This window comes from Amblyomma maculatum, chromosome 1, assembly GCF_055883805.1.
Source record: "Amblyomma maculatum isolate TAMU_Amacu chromosome 1, ASM5588380v1, whole genome shotgun sequence".
Taxonomy (NCBI): Eukaryota; Metazoa; Arthropoda; class Arachnida; order Ixodida; family Ixodidae; genus Amblyomma; species Amblyomma maculatum.
In genome coordinates, this window is record NC_139344.1 from 6,806,742 (window position 1) to 6,827,337 (window position 20,596).

At 46.2% G+C, this 20,596-nt stretch overlaps 1 protein-coding gene across 2 annotated transcripts in view; it reads left to right on the forward strand.

Moving 5' to 3' along the window:
- LOC146201570 (stearoyl-CoA desaturase 5-like) overlaps positions 1-3,869 on the forward strand; it is a 102,910-nt gene extending 99,041 nt beyond the window's left edge. For both annotated transcript variants that reach the window (XM_084587652.1, XM_084587651.1), the window contains exon 6: positions 1,783-3,869. In XM_084587652.1, the coding sequence (XP_084443778.1) occupies positions 1,783-2,242 (460 nt within the window). In that variant the 3' untranslated portion in view covers positions 2,243-3,869. The remainder of the gene's footprint in view (positions 1-1,782) is intronic.
- Positions 3,870-20,596: the final 16,727 nt, after the last annotated feature.

Here is a 20,596-nt window from a genome sequence, read left to right on the forward strand (position 1 = left end):
CGCTAGAGGAAAACGGGGAACAGCCCACGCACAAAACATGTGCGAGAAACGCGCATTATGGTGCGATGTGGCTTGACCGCACGGTAGAATGGACGGCACGCGCCCCACGCTCGTGACGTCACAGCGGCCTGGTGACTTGACGGTGCAGTTTGAGAAACACTTTGTTGCTCAAGTCCTCTTTCGAAGCCGTCACCGTGACACATTATATGGCGATCTGACATAGGTGCTCAGCCTATCAGCCTAGAATTTTTCTGGAGGCCCAAAGGTAATTTCTTATATCAAGAGGGAAGGGGGGGGGGGGGGGGGAGGGGAACTGCCGAGGTAGGGCTTGATTTCGGGGCCTTGCCCTCCTTGGAAACGTGTGTGATCTGTCGTCAGAGCTATATACATACGACCGGAGTCTGTAACAAAAACTGATAGATTGCTAGGATAGTTTCAGCTCAGCTCGTTTAAATCAGTCATCGACTGCGGTACATACGTATAATGGCTAGCTAACAATAGCTATTAGCGATAACTAGTGCAAGTACAGGTAGTTAGCGTTATCTACTGATAAACAGCCCTTTAGTGACGTCGTCTACTGGAAGTTTTGGCTCAGTGTCTTACCTTTGAACGAGGTACGGAAATTGCCGTTGAATTCGACCGCTAAATTTTGCTTTGTACCCGAGCAGTCTTTTTTCGTATACCGTTATCACCGCTTGCAAAGCTGGGTCGCTGTTGCTTTTGAAGAAATCATTTTTATTTTAATGAATAAGTGTTTGGTCATTAGCTGTTACGTTCTCGTATTGGGCACGTCATAGCTTAATCAGGGCAGGGCACAGATAAAGATATCATCGCAGTTTGTCGGTATTTGCAGCGAAGTAACGCGACAACACAGCCGTGGTGTTCTTTTTTTTTTTTTTTTGTTCTCTCAAAAAATAATCACAGTCATTAGTTGTGGAAGCTTTCGCTGAAAGCAAGAAGTGAATAGAAGATGCTGGAGAACTCGTTTTTCAACAAATGACAGAAAAATAAGCATCAATCTGGAACACCAAATTACTTCATACATTTCGTTGCAGTCAACGCCAAATCATTACTGGCAAAATTGTATACTTCAACCTCTTCTTCCTCCCTGTTTCAAACAATGGGAATCATTATGCAGTCGCCTATTACACGATACGAGAGACACAGTACAGTGGTAAAATAAAATTTAAAGCTTAGCAAATGCTGCTGAGCTCGCCGTTAGCAGTGAGCTTGGAGGCTGTGTTTCGCATGGGCAGTTTATACTTTATCCTACAGCCTTCGGGCTCCGCTTTAAAAAAAGCCAAATAATGCTATCCAGGTGTTCAGTCCGCAGCTCGTAAGAGTGCGTAGCTTGATGCTGTAGAAAGTAAAAACGCGATCTGCTTAAGGGCCAGGGAAAAAATTGTCGTATCACATGCCATTAGCTCGCTGCAGCTTTATCGGTACGTTTCGTGCGATGCGAGAAAATGTAACAGCACTTCAAAGGCATGTTGCACTGCACGTTAATGTGGCATACAACCCTCTCCTGCACCATGCGTTCTGTTGATGGCGATGTGATTCTTTTTTGTTTAATGTCTTTTCTGGAGGGAAAGTGTCATTTATTGGGACATGTTGGCACTCTGTCGTCAAGTGGTTCAGAAAAAAAAAACGCACTCTTGACATGTTTTCATATCTGCCTTCTGAGCGTATAGTAGTGTGGAGCGAAAAAAAAAACTCCCCTGTAGGTTGGTCGCTCCTGTTCCAGCTCTCTCTCATGCGCAACTCTTTTTCTCGCGCTCGCAGCTACTACGTGCCGCTGACCACCTTCTTCTGTTTCTACCTGCCGACCGTGTTGCCACACCACCTGTTCGGCGAGAGCTACTGGGTGTCCTTTTTCGTGGCAACCATGCTGCGATACGTGCTCTCGCTCAACTTCACCTGGCTGGTGAACAGCGCCGCTCACCTGTGGGGCAACCGGCCCTACGACAAGAACATCTCACCCGCCGAGAACCGCTTCGTCTCGTGGGCTGCCATCGGTGAGGGCTTCCACAACTACCACCACACCTTCCCCTGGGACTACTCGACCAGCGAGCTGGGCTGGACGCTCAACTTCACCACGTTCTTCATCGACGCCATGGCCAAGCTGGGCCTCGCGTACGACCTCAAAACGGTCCCCAAGGATCTGGTCGAAAAGAGGAAAGCCCGAACGGGCGACCACAGCTACGACCACATGCACATCAAGCACCGCAACAACCACCACTGACGAACACCGACCGTCGCTCGGTCGACATGAACCCGCCGAGCCCTCTTGAAGCCGTTCGCCGCGTTGATACGTGGGTTGCCATGATATACTCTTTTCCTCGCAAGGCATTTTTTTTTTTTATGCTGGTACGGCGACTTTGTTTCGTCGACACTGCGTCGGCAGCGACAAGACTTAAGTCTGCTGGAGTGTCTATACATATTCGTGGAGCGGAGCGTGCTATGCCGCTTTGAATAGATTTTTTTTTTTTACGCGTGCTTTGTTACTTTTTCTTGCTTTGAAATTCTAGCAACAAGAAGTGATAATGCCCTAGCTGCATGCTGTCTTCTATGCGCGAATCAGGCTTGTCACGATTGTGTTGGTGTCAAGGTTCGATTCAGACCTGCATAGAGGGATTGTATACGGTTCTGGCGCGTTCAGGAGATATGTTTCTGATGCGACCTCAAGAAGACTGCAGCACTTCATTTTTTTTTTTTTTTGTGAGGAAGGAGGCTTATTTATACGCAAGCAAGGGGGAGTGAACGGAAGAGTTCAGGGAAGTGAATTGGCATAATTGGAGGGAAGCATTAACGCTGCTGCATTCTGGCTTATGAGCGAATCACCAGCGCTGATATCCGAATCTTTTTAGAGCTGTTGTTTATAGAACCTACATGATTCTTTGGACAGCCTCCAAGCGGCTCAACCAGTACCACTTCGTGATATCTAGGCATAGAAGAGAGCATGCCCAAGTCAAAATATTTTTTTTTTACTCGTCTGTGCGTATGTGTGAGTGCCTTTAACGTCAACTTCGTGCCTGTGCTGATCGTGAAGCGTAGCCCATTGTCCGCTCTTGCTCAAAGCGTCACCGACAAGTGAGGTGGTGTCATAAGTGTCCTCAGCTCACCCCTATTAAGGAATTGCAACAGCAGCCTAATCCCGCATCACACACCTTTGATCAACGTTTTGCGCTAAACTTGTGCTACACGCATTCGCGTCGAGCATCGCTTTCAGAACAGCATGTTACGCCCTTCTAGCTCTCAATGACGCACGTTACGTTTTCTGGCTTTCGCTGAATTGCATTGCTTGGCTCACTGCGACAGACGCGTTCCGTAGCTTTTTTATTTTCTCTCTCTTCATGTGTACGGATAAATCCAAGCCAGGACATCGGCGCAGTAGCAGGCGGCTGGCTGCAACCTTGCAAGTGACCGGACTTTCGGATCGCCGAATCATAACCGCGTCGCCTCCACCAGAATTTCTAATATACATGCTGCCGCTGTCATTGTTACCCCCCCTGTTGTTGTTCCCGCTTCATTTTTTGTAGCGTCGCTGGTTGCTGCCCGCAGCCCACGTTTTCTTTTTTTTTTTTCGTTCGGTTGCTTGCCTAGCTTGGCATTTGTTTTTCTGCAATTTCCGTATGACGGTAACTGGCATTGTCTTTTAAAAACGTGCCTAACAGGTGTGCACGTTGTAAATATTGTTGATGCGAGATTTATTGAACAAGAACAAATTATATGTTGTACATATAGAAACTGTATAAGAGCGAAGAAGAGATAGTTAGGCTTTTGACTGTGCCTAGCCAAGCTTGTATTTGTCAAGCTTGATGGACACTGTGCTGCTCGCGCAAAGTCAAGGTCTGAATAAAGCAGTAATAACATCATCGCGTCTGTCGTTTATGGCCGGGAAAAGTGATGTGCTTCGAGCAACTGTGTCAGAAAATGTTGCTCCAGGTTCGTCGCTTTGGCCGTTCTTAGCCATACGCATGCACCACTTCGTCCCACATGGCCATTTCCTACGTTAGTCTGGCCCTTTGAATGCATCTCGGCACTGTATGAAAGATAGGAAATGTTTGCGTTGCGGACGCCATATGTAAACGAATTATGGTGGTCGCAGGTGATGATCGTCACTACGTTCATGTGCTCGGGATTATAGCTTCTGGAAGATACATCCCCTACTGCAAAACAGGGACAAGTGTCATTGAATGGGCGCCATCGAACGTCCCGTAACCTCAATACAATCGAGTTCATGATCTAATTATTGTCATTGATTATCACAACTGAATATGCACGCAATAGCTATCGGAGCATTTCTTTTTTTCTTATCCGAGGGGCTTTCGTCTCTCCATTTTCGTTTGCTGCTGCGTCGTTTATCGCGGTCGTTATGTGCGACCGAGATGAGAAGTTCAATTTATTTGGCTTCTTTACAGCAAGTAAACAAACCTGGACAGGACAGGCAAAAGGTGTAAGATAGAATATCCTACCATAAAGGCATAGTTTTTTTTTTTTTTTTCTGGCAAAATACTTGGCGAAAAATTCAAGAGCATGGTCTAGTGGTTCACTTTCTCGCTTTCATTGAAATACTGGACGCTCTTGCTTCTCTGCAGCTTGAAAACGTGCGAAATCAAATTAGTATATTGAGAGGTGAAATGTCAGAAATGCCCGATATATAGTAGACTGCTTGGTACAAGATATGTTTCCGATACCCGCTTATTGTTGAACAGGGACAGCAACATGTATACGCTTGCTGCCAACGCCCGCTACACATCTCGCTGCTATGTGGAGTGTCCACTCTTGATAGAGGACACAGAGCCAACGATCACGCGGAAATCTGGATCAGGAGGCTGGGAGCTCAACAGTATGAAAGTATATTTTCTGCTTCCTCTGTTGCCACTTGAGGCTTAGACTGCGTTTGTCCGTGACTAACTGCAGTGATTTCATCCATTGGCGTGCAAGCGATAAAGGACGAACTTTGTGAATGCAAGGTGTTCATAAAACAACAATGGTGAGCGGAAAAATAGCAGTCAAAGGTAAGTGCTTCTACGGGTCATTCTGCTGTTCAACAAAATCACCGAAGGTTGTAGTTTGAGCGCTTATAAGGCATGACGTGCACTTTCATGATCAAGGTGTGATGTGGCGCCAAAACCCACCTTGCTTACTTCTGTTCACAAAAACAACAGATTCCAATACAGTGCATTTTCTTGTGTACGTGGACCACTGAGGAATTCATTGGTTCTTCGGGTCATTCTTCGCTTGGAGACGTTTCTTTGCAGAGGTTGTTTCTTCAGGCTTCTTTTTTTCCGGGGTAGTTTTTTTTTTTCCTACATACCTTAATCCCCACTCCCACATACGAACGCATACACACGCATACATACCAATAGAGTGCAGCATGTATGTCTGCCGACCGTACCAGTTATCTCCTCACTATGCACATCCGACAGTTTCCTTCTTTACAAGGCTTATTCTGAAGCTAAGGAGACTGGTTGTAGAAAACGCACTTTATTTGAGAATATCTAATAATACCCCAATCAATGTTCAAAGTAAGAACTTTGGGCATCGAAACACCGAACCCAATAAGTTTCCAGCTGTGTGTAGCCGTCACGAAGCTCCTTTTAGAGAACCTCGTTGAGCACTTTTGTTGCACTCCTTCCATAGTGTCGTGACTCGTGTATGTGTTTATTCAGCACTCGTTTCAGTCTTGGAGAAAGAAAAAAAAACTAAATGTCACAGGGTTAGAGGTCGAGACTGTAAGGTCGATGGGAAGGTGGGCTTATGCCTTGTTCAGTCAAAAAATACAGACGGTTGAGTCGGCTAACCATGGAATACTGTGCAGTAACATCAGCCTCCATTCATTCTCGCTGGCGCTGTTTTTCCCAGTGTTCTCTCCGACGAGCACGACGACGAACTTCGTCAGGAAACACGAACGGCCCCTGATTAGTCTACATGCAATGCAAGCTCGAGATTCAGAACCGTTGAAGAATGTTTTCAAATTTTGGTGGGATTGCGAAGCAAGGCGAGATTGTCCTGTTCCCTCAGCGTGGCAGCTGCGGTGAGTAAGTTGTGACGTCTCCTGTGGGGCGAGCACTCCGACTGGTTGTGCCGTCTGCAATGTCATGAATGGCACGCGCTTCTGACTGGTTCTTCAGCGTCGCAGCTGTGCTCCTTATCTCGTCAATCCGCCATCGCAAAGTTCGTATCGGTTTCAGATATCGGTTTTTGTGTGAGAATGCGGGTAGTATTGCTAGTGCAATAAAACTCGGTCATCTAGTAGAGTGTGCTACGAAACATTGTAGTGGTGCAGAAACCATGAACTTCGCGATCTCTGGAGAATTTTACCATCGTTCAGGAGGGAATAAGTTCCTTACGGATATTCTCTTCCCGTCATGGGACAGGTTTAATATGGGTTTCACGTATTTCGACATCCGAGCTTTCTTCTGGCGGGAAGATTCACTAGCGTGCCACTGGTGTCTTGTCTGTGCCTTCCCTACGGCCTTCTGTGTGCGCTTTGTGTTATTTGATCATTCGCGTAGAGTACAGTGGCGCATGCGCGCGCAACACCATGACATGTCACCTTGCTTCCAGGACAGACCCTGTACACTTCAGGATAAGCGATAGCAGGGAAGGAAGCCACAGCACGCACTGCTTCTCTGCACCTACGTGCATTACGTAAGCATGCAATAATGATCCGTTTTCTAGCAGCGTGCCAAGCTTCCTCGTTCATTATCTTTGTGTTGTGAGCAGCTGAATTTAACGAGGACATTATTTCAGCCATTTCGCCGAGTCATTTCTCGCTCATTCGAGGAACACAACGGCGAGTGCAAACATGTACAGAGAGAGAAGAACCAAATGACGGTGGGAGGTTAAGCAGTCACAATCGCTTGGTTGTGTAGCCAGCGCACGGGGAGAGAGATCAAGACAGTGAAAGCAATGAAGAGAGGGAAAGTTAAGTCACGTTTTTCGCAACAGGCGTAAGTAGTTTGCTGTAACACATTTCATCACATGCGTTTCTGTATACGCTTGACCGTAAGGCAAGTTGAGTTTTTTGTTTTTTTTTTTTTTTGCTTGTAACAGCTGGTCTACAGAAAGCAGCGTCATTATAGTTGTCTGAACCGTAGACTATCCGCCATACAAGTGGCGAAATAGACTTTCAGACACTTGCACGGGTTTCCACGGGCGTTAGGTCTGTGGTTTCCAGACGCCGGTTGTGCCTAGCAGAACACTGCCACATTTTCCTTAGAATACAGGTCAAGTGGATGATTAACTTCGTCATGAAGCGTTCTCGCCCCCTTCTGCTTCGTCCTTCAATAAATCATGCATCTGTTTTTACTTTTCCTATTCAATTGTGTCAGGTGAAGCAGGTCTGGTGTATGCAAGCAACAAGGACGCTATAGCTTTGGCACAGGTATACTTCAGAGATTTCAAGCATGCGACGAGCCAACCAGATGCCCAAACGTAATCGCAAACCAGGACAAGAAACCCGATCACTCCAAGCATGTGCTAGTACGGACAAGAACTTGAGTGATGTAGGCTACGTATGCGTTCTCGAATGCAACAGAGCGCATCGTAATAGAAGGCACCCTGCGCGTTTCAAAATAATAACAGACAACCTTTACAAAGAGTCCCTTTTCGGTCTACTCGCAAGGATGGCGCGCATTAATAAAAAGATAAAATTCCTCTCTGACATGGTGTTTTTTTATATATGTTTGCTTGAGAGTTGAAAGTGACTGCGTTCCCTCAGGTCCCACGTTGACATCTTGCTTTCACTAAGTCCATCGTTATTCAGCTTGAACCGAGTCTTCAGGGCCTACGGACAGCATGCCCGTGTCCCAATCCGAGGGTCCTGCAAGGTTTGATTTCCACCCCGCACAAACTAACCCTAATTTTTTTTGGAGCTCATTTACTTTTTTTGGATTGCAGGAGCCTCCCTGAGAAATTTGGTGTTAAGCCTAATACTGGACTTGGTTCTGCATTTATATGGCCCAGTTGAGGGGTTCACTTCCACGCCGCTGGGGGGGGGGGGGGGGGGGGGATGCATGGGGGAATTTTAGAAGTGTTCTCATTAAATATATACCTGCACCAAAACCAGCATAATGTGGCCTACGACAGCTGGATGGCATTTTTGCATTTTCCATTCATTGAAATGCAGCAGCAACTGCAGCAGCCAGGATCTGATCTAATACGCAGCTTCTTATGGATAAAAAACACCGTGATCACTTAGTCTCCACGACACGCACACTCAAGAATGGCTTGCCTAAGAAGCGGCATGCCACTTAGTATTAATGCCAGTGGTGTAGATTTTGGGCAATCTATAACTCGATACAGACGCATAAAACTAAACAAGGCTACAATAAAGGAAGAAAGCGGCTTTTGCCTCTCAAAGCCCCGCATCAATACCCACAAACCCATACAGCCAATGGCGTTGGCTGTGCCTCGTGACGCCCTGGATAATTCGCCTAGACCATGCTCCCGTGACCACGCATGATGTGTTAGATGAAACGGAATTCACCACGGCCACCACAGTCACCACATTTAGCCGAGACGTCATGAGTATCGATCCGCGTCGTTGATTGATGGGTCTTTTTTTAGAGGAATCTGCCGAGATGGCATGGCATGCTTGCGCTTCACCCCCAACCAAATGTGGCCGCATCGATGGAGAATGTAACCGGCAACTCGTTCGTGGCGGCGTTCAAATTCAAACCCATACGAGCAGAGCACAGGGAAAAACTGTGCGCCGACATATGGATGAATGGATGGATGGAATATAGGAGCGTCCCCTTTTAAACGGGGTGGTAGCAGTAGCTATCATGCTCATTTTTCTCCATATATCTTAATTATTGATTTAGATTAGTTAACTATGCCAACGTTCTATTTATTAAATTTTTGTTTCTACATTACTAACATTATGTCGATTTTCTGCTTTTAAGCCACCAATCTTCCAGTCGTTTTTTGCTAGCTTCTACCGCCGGTTTATTCACCCGGCCACTGGTGTCTCTAAACCCCAGAGCTTGAAGAACAATGACTGCGCCTGCATCGACTTCCGGATGGACACCATTACATTCGAGTATATTATGGTCAGAGTTACCACATACAACACATGTGTCATCTTCATTGTTAAATTTCTTTTTGTAGCTGCGTGTTCTAAGGCACCCTGATCTAGCTTCAAAAAGTAGGGCACTGCCTCTTGAGTTATCAAAGAAAGCTTCCTTCCTGATCTGCCTTTTCCACTTTGCGGTATAACTCCGCACTCTGTTTCTTTTCAATCGAATTTATCCAATTTTTACCTACTGTGCTTTTCACCTGTTGCTTAACGCTATTTATTAATTCGTCCTTGTGACCAGCATACTTACTGGTTAGTTTCCTAGTTCTTTTCCTCCATTGGGAGTCAACGCGTTTTAGGCATATGTATTTAAATACTTTAGCTGCCCATCTGTATTGAAAGATATTGAAAGTTCCCAAGCGCCATCCTTCGGACGGGGAGAAAATCACAACTTGCGGACTGCAACAGGAGGTGACAAGAAAGAGCATACGGGAGAAACGACCAGTCAGAACCTGGTAAATGCTGCAGGACCGAAGGGAACAATATCTAGCGCACCAAGACAAGGACAGAGAAAGAAGACACACACCGGTTAACGTGTGAAATAGTTGAAGCTGAATGGATTGCTCTTTTGAAAGATGAATGTATAAGTAGCCCTTCTGTCGCGTTGTTGCCAAAGAAGATTGCGTATCTGGCTGATACGACTTGCTAGCGTATGTTCTCTTGGCGCCTGTGATACGCGTTGTTCCCTTCGAGTATCTACCCTGGTGCAGGACGCTTTAATAACGGTGTAATAGAAGACCTTGAACAGGGCGCTATACGCCGTGAACAGTCAAGGGAACGTTCGGCGCTGCGCCGGGACAGATGGCAGGCGATGGGGTTGGCGGTTGGTTGGCGGTCTCAGGCATCGCGGAAGTGGTAGGCAACGCTCGGCTGCGAAGCTCCAGGTTGAGGGGATTGCTGTCACCTCCACCACTTGTAATAGAAGACCTTGAACAGGGCGCTACGCCGTGAACAGTCAAGGGAACGTTCGGCGATCAGTCGTAGAACTTGTGTCAGCACACGCACGAGTGTCGGAGCGAGCTTCGTTGTCGTTGTCTTTCATGACCGTCAGGCGTTGAACATGGTTGTCGTCCTTCTCTTCAGCATTAGGCGCTGAACTTATCAGAGCCGAATACCTGGTTTACAATGGACATAATTTATTTGCAGTGAGCGTCTTATCCTGTGAGAGCAAAAGCCGGCGAAATGGTGCAAGCAGGGTTCAGTAATGCAGTCAGTTTTGCTCAGAATGATGCAGGCCTTCGTTTGTGTGATAACGCGAGAGTACGTGTACTCAGTACTTCGCCACCAAATGTAAACTGCTGTTCCTTCCTGAAGCTGTTGAACATTACCTTAGTCTTGTGATATCGGAAGGACTGATATCGTTTTGCCGACCTGCAATACCAAACCCTTCTATGGCGCCTGCTGCGAGCCACGACTTACGAACGTACTGCGTGTCTGCAAGTTACGAAATACAGGATGTGCACAGATTAGAAGAACCCTTACGAAGAGTTGTACACTCATAAGTTTCGATCATTTGAGCTACAAATCCATGGCAACGTTTAACGTTAGAACCCTTGATAGTGAAGCTAGCTTAGCAGTGCTGTTAGAGGAACTAGAAGGTATGAAATGGGATGTCATAGGGCTTAGCGAGGTTAGGAGGCCGAAGGAGGCATATACTGTACTGAAGGATGGGAATGTACTGTGTTATCGAGGCTTACCAGAGAGGCGACAACTAGGAGTAGGTTTCCTTGTCAATAAGTATATAGCGGGTAATACAGATGAATTTTATAGTATTAATGAGAGGGTGGCAGTCATCGTAATTAGGCTTAATAAGCGGTATAAACTGAAGGTTGTACAAGCCTATGCACCTGCCGGTAGTTATGATGACCAGGCAGTTGAAAGCTTCTACGAAGATGTAGAATCGGCAATGCGAAAAATAAAGACGCAGTATACTGTACTAATTGGCGACTTCAATACCAAGGTAGGGAAAAAGCAGGCAGGAGACCATGCAGTAGGTGACTGTGGCATCGGTTCTAGGAATAACAGGGGGGAGTTACTAGTTGAGTTTGCAGAGCGCAATAACTTAAGAATCATGAATACCTTCTTCAGCAAACGGAAGAACCGGAAATGGACATGGAAAAGTCCTAACGGGGAGACTAAAAATGAAATTGACTTCATAATGTGTTCAACCCCCGCCATTGTGCAATATGTAGAGGTAATCGGGAAAGTGCGATGCAGTGACCTCAGGATGGTGAGGTCCCGAATTAGCCTAAATCTGAGGAAGGAACGCAACAGATTAGTAAGAAAGAAACCCATCAACGAATTAGCGGTGAGGGGGAAGGCAGAAGAATTCAGAATCTCGCTACAGAATAGATATTCAGCTCTAACCGAGGATGGCGACATTACCCTAGAAGCAATGAACAATAATTTCAGAGATATCATTACTGAGTGCGCGGTAGAAGTAGGCGGAAGGATAGTTAGAGAGGATACCGGTAAGCTGTCTAAGGAGACGAAAGATTTGATTAATAAACGCCAGAGTATGAAAGCTTCCAATCGAACAGACCAGATCAAATTGGCCGAGATATCAAAGCTAATCAATAAGCGCAAGGTGGCTGATATAAGGAAGTATAACATGGAGAAAATTGAGCATGCTGTAAAGAACGGGGGAAGCCTTAAAGCGGTAAAGAAGAAATTGGGCATAGCAAAAACCAGATGTATGCGATAAGGGACAAGGCGGGCAACGTCATCACGAATATGGACAAGATAGTCAAAGTAGCCAAGGAGTTCTATACAGATCTCTACAGCAGCCAAAGTAGTCAGGACCGTAACGAGATTGGCGGCAGGGAAAAACAGTCAGACGTTCCACCAGTGCCGAAGGACGAGGTCAAGAAAGCATTAGAAACTATGAAAAGGGGGAAATCAGATGGAGAGGATCAGATAACTACAGATTTGCTAAAGGACGGGGGGGATATCGTGCTAGAAAAACTGGCCACTCTGTATACGCGGTGCCTGGTGTCATCGATGGTACCGGAACCATGAAAGAATGCAAACATTATCCTCATTCATAAGAAAAGGGACGCTAAGGACCTTAAAAATTACAGACCAATAAGCTTGCTGTCTGCTACGTATAAGGTATTTACTAAGGTAATCGCTAATACAATCAGGACTACCTTAGACTGCAATCAAGCAAAGGATCAAGCAGGTTTTCGGAAACGGTACTTTACTATCGATCATATCCATACCATCAATCAGGTTATAGAAAAATGCTCGGAATATAAGCAGCCCTTATACATAGCATTCATTGATTGCGAAAAAGCATTTGACTCAGTTGAAACATCGGCGGTGATGCAGGCATTGCGAAATCAGGGGGTAGACGAGCCGTACGGGAAAGTGCTGGAAGATATATATAGTGGCTGCACAGCAATCATAGTTCTGCATAAAAAAAGTAACAAACTTCCCATGAAGAAAGGTGTTAGGCAAGGAGACAAAATCTCCCCGGCACTATTCACAGCTTGCTTAGAGGAAGTATTCAGAGACTTGGAATGGGAGCAGTTAGGGATAAGGGTAGATGGAGAATAGCTCAGTAATCTGCGATTTGCTGATGACATTGTCTTGCTAAGCAACTCGGGGGATGAACTGCAAATAATGATTGATGACCTAGACAGGAAAAGTAGAAAGGTAGGCTTGAAAATCAATATGCAGAAGACTAAAGTAATGTTCAACAGCCTCCGGAAGGAATAGCAGTTTACATTAGGTAGCGAAGTACTAGAAGTAGTTGGCGATTATGTCTACTTAGGACAGGTAGTAACCGCAGATCCGGACCATGAAAAGGAAATAACAAGAAGAATAAGATTGGGATGGAGCGCATTTGGCAAGCACTCGCAGATTATGACTAGCGGCTTACCGGTATCGCTAAAGAGGAAAGTATACAACAGTTGCATCTTACCTGTACTCTCCTATGGGGCTGAAACGTGGAGGCTAACCAAGAGAGTTCTACTTAAGTTGAGGACAACCCAGAGGGCTATGGAAAGAAAAATGGTAGGGGTAACATTAGGAGATAGGAAGCGTGCAGAGTGGGTCAGAGAAATAACTCAAGTTACCGATATTCTAGTGGAAATTAAGAAGAATAAATGGGCATGGGCAGGACATGTAGTGCGAAGAGAGGATAACCGATGGTCGCTTAGGGCAACAAACTGAATTCCAAGAGAAGGAAAGCGTAGCAGGGGGCGGCAGAAAGTTAGGTGGGCGGATGAGGTTAAAAAATTCGCGGGGATCAAGTGGATGCAGCACAGAACCGGGTTAAGTGTAGAAATATTGGAGAGGCCTTCGCCCTGCAGTGTGTATAGTTAGGTTGATGATGATGATGATGATGAAACCCTGTGTGTGAGGTTGAGCAGTACCCCTTGCCTGTCATACACGACATTTTTGCAAATCTATGTGGAGGAAAAAAATTCAGTACTTTAGACCTTTCCGATGCTTATAATCAGGTTGAGCTAGATGAATACTCGCGGAAATTAGCCTTGAGAAACACACACAAGGGGCTCTTTTGCTGCAACAGGTTGCCGTTTGGCATCGCATCAGCTCCAGCGATATTCCAACGAAAGATTGAATCGGTGCTACAAGGACTAAAAGGGACTCCGGCTTTTCTAGACGATGTCCTGATAGCCGAGAGCAGCGATGCTGGAACGCAAACCTGCAAGCGGTGCTACAGCGTTTCCGCGAGAACGGTATCAAACTTCGTTTGTTACCGCGTAGCTGCCGGCCTTTGGCCGGTAGAATGCAACATAAAGTTAACGTGCATCATTCATCAGAATAACGGCCTGGGGGGCGAGTTAGTGCATGATGGAATTGAATGGCGATGCAACACGGAAACGGACACATGTGCTGTCCCTTTCTTGTCCGCGTCCGTTTCCGTGTTGCGCCGCCGTTCAATTCCACCAATCATCATTGCAGCTCGCCACGGGGAAACGCAGTCTACTAGCTTCCTATAGCGCAAGGCTTCAGTCCCCATTCGGAGGACATTTTTCGCTACTTCGCAAATAGGGACATTTCTTCCGGGGCCATTTTTTTTCCGGGGACGTTTTTTTCCGGGGACGTTTTTACCGGATCCCGTCAATCCATATACGCTTAAGGCTTACGCGTCATTACAGCGAAGAATATAAAACATGCAGTTGAAGTCGCCTGCCTCCAGCACATTAGGAAACATTCGGCCCCTGTGGGAAAGACCCATCTCTCGTTTCCCTGGGCGCGTAAATGTGCTAAAACATGAAATATTTTTCTTTCCACTTGTTTGTAGTGTTTGTAGGGTTTTTTCATAATCACTGAGGAAGTAAGGAGTGTGAGGGCTGTTGTCGGAAGCCTGGCAGCCAGCTTCTTGGCAGAAATCAGGAGCTACCACTACGGTGGCCAATATAGATGCCTTGTATCCTGAGGGCTCTAAGTTGAACCTGCAAGTCTCAGTTCTTGGAAATCATTCCTACAGACTCCTAGCGATGAGCGTGAGCACTAGAAGAGAAAATTGATGGGCCATTGAGTTGCAGCTATATAAAAAGTGTGCGCCGGTCAATGTTGGGGAGTGCGGAGAAGGAGCTATCCGTCCTCAGATCGGTCTCTCTCCAACGATGAGGCGCGCATTTGGAGGCGTTTACAAGTTGGAAATTACATCTGTCCAGTTTGGGTCTTCCTGACACAGACTGGAGATGAAAATGATTCGAAATGCAAAAAACTATGGTCAAAAGGGCACTCTCGATCACATAATTTGGGAATGCGCCGATTTCCCACGCGTCAGCTTAAACATAGATAGTAGAGAAGCCTGAGAAGCTTGGCTGCGAAGCGGAGGTCCCGCCATCCAGCAGCTAGCCATCTGCCTGGCGGCTGAGGCCATGAAGAAACAGTGTAACTTCTTTAGTCCGCGGGGTATTTTTTGACCCGCGCCTTCGGCCTGCGTGCCGAGGCCGGGGAATAGAAGGCCCCTTCTCGGTGGATCATAAAGTTTTCATACATACAAACATTACACCGACGGTTGCCTTCAAAGTGACACCGAGCAGAATTTGACGACGGCTTCATTCAAAAATGGCACCTATTACTCCGAACGAAAACAATAGGCCGGTTAGAGCTTGAATCAACTCGCACTTGCGCCTAGACGATAGATGTTGGTTCACAAATACAGTTGAAAATATATAGTTACGGTTTAAGGCAGGCATTTGGTCAAGAAGATATGGATTGGTCTGTCGCAGGGCGCACCGCAGGAAAGGAGGAGCACAAAAAAAAAAAACGAGAAAAATGTCAGCTCTTTTACATAAAAAGTAAAACTACAATAGCTTTTTCTCTATTCTTTATTTTTTCCTTTGAAAGCCATGGTGGCTGACAGGAAGGAAAGAAGCCTAGGAGAACTGCTGAGTAGCGATTGTTCTCTGTCTCAGATACAGCGTCTAAAACTGTACAACTTTGAAACGTGAAAAAAAAAAAAAAAAAAAAAAAACTAACTAACAAACTGTGATTTAGGAGTATATAGGCAAATAAAAAATAAAATGGGAGTGCGACATAAACTACGAACATTCCGTTACTTTTAAACACCAGCTGACATTCAATCGGAGACCGTACACCCTCGGTAGCGGTTCAAAAGTGGCTGCGGGCGGTGTCCGTATGCATAAAACATGAAGTACCCTGGTTGCTGTCGCACATTGTGTTGCAAGACTCAAAAGGAAAACGGGCAGGTATGCATGAACCTAACTCTTATTGCAAGCATGTGCTGCAAGAAATATGCATAAATCTGCAAAGACACTTAGCAAAGCCATGCAGTTTACGGCGGCGGCTATTTAGACAATGAAATTCATCGTATGTTTTTCCCACATTACATGGGCGGTGACCCGGGGGCAGTTGGCGCATTCAAGAGAATACTCACGCTCGTGGCAAGCGGTTCAGTTCTGTCGTATTAGGGGCTTGTAACATTCAGTTTGTTGTATACCTTAAGTACCGCCGCAGCCGCACAAGGAGCATTATAGCTTGAACGACACTGCAGACGTGAGAAGTTTTTTGCGTGTCATATATCCATAACGGGCGTACTTCAAACGCACAACACGCAACGAAGGAAACTTTCCGTAACATGCATGATTACAAGGGCAGATTAAATTAACACACATCTGATTGCGCCACAAAGTGAGCTCAAGGTAACATTCGATGCGATAAGGCCGAGGAAAACCGAAAATGAGAGAGCTCTGTCTGCAGGCTGAGGTTAACGGAAAGCGAACAAGGCAAGCGGCCGCATTTCCGTCTGTAATTTGTCGAGTGACGACGCAGCCAACGAATCGGCTGTGAATGCTGTTAACCTAGAGGTCGCGACTAAGTTCAGATATGTTTGCCTGAAATGCACCTATTAAACAAGATCAAAAATCGCGACTTCAGACCAAATGAAGAGGTTTTAGAAGTGAAATGGAAATATTTACGCTCCAGTGCAATGAGCATCGTTGGGCAGTGATTTCTCAGCGGCAGGCACGGTCACATCTTGATTACCGTAATGAAAGTAGAGTAACTTAACCATTTTCTCAGTAATTAGTAATTTAATGAGTTATTTCCCTGCTATACTTACCTCTTCAATGGCCCATGAAGAAGAAATACTTTGCGACGAAATTCGGTTGTAATACCGAAGAATGTGTGTATTGCTTGTAGAGGTGTTTTACTTTAGCTTTTTGTAATCATGAAAAGCAAAAAGTAATTTAAGAGTGTTTATATGGCTTTTCTGAACCAATCGTTATGTAACACCACAACCTTTTGCGAGCAGTAGCTGGTATGGTAATGTAGTAGCTTCCGGGAAGTAATTTTACCATCTATGCTAAGAGGCCTATATGGCGGGTAACGAATCGAGTGAAGGAGTCTATTGACAGGCCGAGCTGTCCATCAGGAGAGCTCCCGCACAGTGAGACCATGTGTGACGTTGCCTAGCATCGGCAGGCCAAGGGACGTGAGGTCGCCAAGATACATATACCCTCCCTCACGCTTTCGACGTAGGTTTGCGAAAATAGACCACTTCAAAAGTAGGTGTCTAATACTTGAGATGTTACAGCGTTGCAGGCCGGGTAGTTGGTAACCGCCGACATGTCCATCTTCGGAAGCTATAGCTTCGCTTTGGGTCGCCGCTAGTACAGTAAGCATTGGGCTAGTAGTAACTACTGGTACCTATTAGTTGGCGTTTCGTCAAATTTGAGCGCGGGTTTAGCATGATTTCACCATCACGCTAGCTCGTCCGGGGCGAGTGCCCTTCGGCGCAACTACTTTGCATTAATTTCTAAGGCTATACACTGAGCTTTATCTCGCAGAAAGCCATTGTGATTATTGATGCTTGGTGGATGTGCAGCCGCATGAAGTTAACAAATGACAAAAGACAACTGCTTGTGCCTATGCCAAGGGGTAGATGTCTCTCCAATACCCTTTCTTAAATGATTCAAAGCTCACCTAGAGTCATTATCATTCTGATGTTATAACGCCAGCTCTAAAAGCACCAGGTTACATAAAAAGCAAAAGTTGGATCCGCTCCTTAGAGTAACATATTTCTAGCACAGAGGTAGCGTTTGGTCAATAATAGAATATACTGCTATTCACTTGTATCCTTGCAGAAAAAAAAAAAAAAAAAAAACTACTCAGCTTAGGAGCGTTAGACTTCAGGTCATTAGTTCCTTTTGTTAAAATACACCCTGGAAGACGATCCTTTAATCACCCAACAAAACCATAGATAAACGTTGCAAGCACGTAAGACTTTCAGTTGACTAACCTTACCAATTGCCTCACAGGAAAAAAGAAAATGGATTACCGTGACTTCCTTGTATCCACTCTGCTTCTTCTAGAGGAACGTGTCACGCGCATGCTTGCTCACTTGCGCCGGTTTTCGCGAAAACAAATGTTTCAGAGCGCAGTTTTTTTCCCCGTAGTCAACAACAGCAAGGAACTACCTTCAGTGTAGTGTTTCCCTCTGTATTTTTCGAACAAACTGAATTGTCTCCTGTTCCAGCAACAATAGTCTCCTTCCACAGCAGTACATCTCATGTGCCATTGCTGCGGCATTTCCGTTTAGCACGTATCATCTATTGCGTTGTTGCTGCTCCCCTTTCTTGGACCAAGCTTTGGACTGCAGCACATTCTTCAATGAATGAATGAATGAATGAATGAATGAATGAATGAATGAATGAATGAATGAATGAATGAATGAATGAATGAATGAATGAATGAATGAATTCTGGACTGACGTCGCTCTCGGAAGATGTGAGCACTGCTACCACATAAGCTTGATTCTTCGCCACAAAAAGCCCGAAGCGTAACACAGGCCGAGGAGGTCGCCATCGCGTTAGCAGCAACACACTATGATTCCAAAACAATCATAACGGACTCGCGAGGGGCGTGTAGGAACTTTCAACAGGGCTGGGTCCCATACCTGGCCTACCGGCTACTAAAAAACAGCTCGGACCTGGCCTACCGACTACTGCAAAACAGCTCGTACGTGGAAAGTCCATCCCGCCGCTTCATAGTCTGGGCTCCGGCCCATTCTGGGCTAGGAGGAAACGAGGCAGCAGATGCCGCCGCCCGCGCGCTTTCTAACCGGGCAACCTCATCTCTTTCCTCCTCAGAAGAATTCACACCAGCCTACACTTTCAGAGAAATTACGCAGCTGTACCAAAAGGGACACAATATTTACCCCCACCCGTGTAAAGGGTTAATAATAGCGGAGGAACGCGTGTTTCTTCGCCTCCTTACGAATACCATGATGTGCCCGGCGTCACTTAAACACTTTGTCAGTGCCTTCTCCGGGGAATGCCCGCACTGCGGGGAAATGTCCTCGGACCTTTTCCACATGGTGTGGGCGTGCCCCTCCAACCCTGCCTTTGCACCTAACCAAAACACCAGCCGGGAGGACTGGGAGGCGACCATACTCGCCTGCTCCGACCAGAAAGCCCAAAAGGCCTTGGTCGGACGAGCAGTGGCGGCAGCGGAAGCCACTGGGCTCCCGTACTAGGGACTCCACCTAGTGTTTGTGAGGGGAAGGGCACTAAGCCTGCCCCAGAGCAACCTTCATGTAACTCCTTATTTTATTAAACGTTTTCACCACCACCACCACCACCACCGCCACAAAGCTAGGGTTCCTCGATACCTTCGCCTCACAAAGCTGTTAACCAGTGTACCAGTGTACCCGTTTTGTGTGCGGGTGCAACAAACTAGAGGTTGACTTTTGCAACCTACCACCCAGGCGTCGATCTCCGATATAGTCCCGTTACCTTTAAAGACATCAAGCACGGAGACCTTGGAAAAGTTCGGCGTAGCATTACACAGATATCTTTCACCGCGATGCTTCACACGTTAGGGAATTTTAGGATAGGGTGACGTTATCTTTTAGGGGGATAGGGGAGTAGCGGAGCGCAAGTGTGCGTGCGCAGAACCCTATCGCCCATAGGGCCCTCTGGCGAGCTGGCGACGTTAACCCAAATTCCAGATATGGACGGGCAAAATGCCGGCGTCCGGCGAAGCGGCTCCGCTCGCTTCATCACCAGTTCGTCGTTGCTTCTACTCTGTTTAGGGTCTCTGCAAATTGTGAATGAAGCCTTTTCTTTGTCTCAAGATGCCCGTACAACACAATTCTAGCGACAAAACGCCTTATATTTTAATATGGCTTAAGGATTTTGACAGCCGCTAGGGTTAACAAGTAGGCGATATTTGGGCGCCGTGGAGAGAGAATGTCAGAAAGCGCGGGATTTACAAATAACTTTGCGTTGTTGACAAAAGAAAGATGAACAAGTGCTGAATTTCCCATGATGCGCCGATTTTATTAGTCAGTAGATTTTTTTGTTATGCTGGCATGTAAGCGAGCAGAAATTAAATTAAGTTGTAAAATTTACAACCTTGCATTTCATTTTTGAATCGAAATGCCGTTGCGAGCGGCGAACACTATTTATAAGCGACGGGTCACCGCTTCGCATGTGCGCATCGGAAAGGACGCTTTGCGCCCCGCGAATAAGGGGCTCCGGACCTAATTTTCCCTATTCTAAAGTTTCCTGTGACGCATTTATAGTGAACACCTGTGTTAGTGGCATTCATTGCGTCTGGCGCCAGCACCTGGGGTCGTATTTACTTGAAATAAATATCCGTTTTGTATTTAATTTTGAGCGACGTGAGCGTGACGGCGTCATGAGACGAAAGTGATGAGTGGCCATTCACAGATGCTACAATGTAGAGGGTCAGCACGTCGGCGATATCCTTTGCCTCTCGCCGCAAGCACCGGCCAACCACTGGCTGTGATATGCTGCCAAAGGCGTGTTCCGAGAGCATGGGTCAATGGACCGATCAATTCCCCCGCTTGAAATCTGCAGCTACATCAATGTGCTACAGGGACTAAGACCAGGGGACCAAACCGATCTGTGTGGAATAATTGGCTCCTGCCCCTATACTTCATCGATGTTTTCTGTAGCCCTATACCTTTAGAGTGCACGTTTGCCGGAAAACGCTAGGGTTAAACTAAATTCTCAAACTCGGCATATACAGTGATGA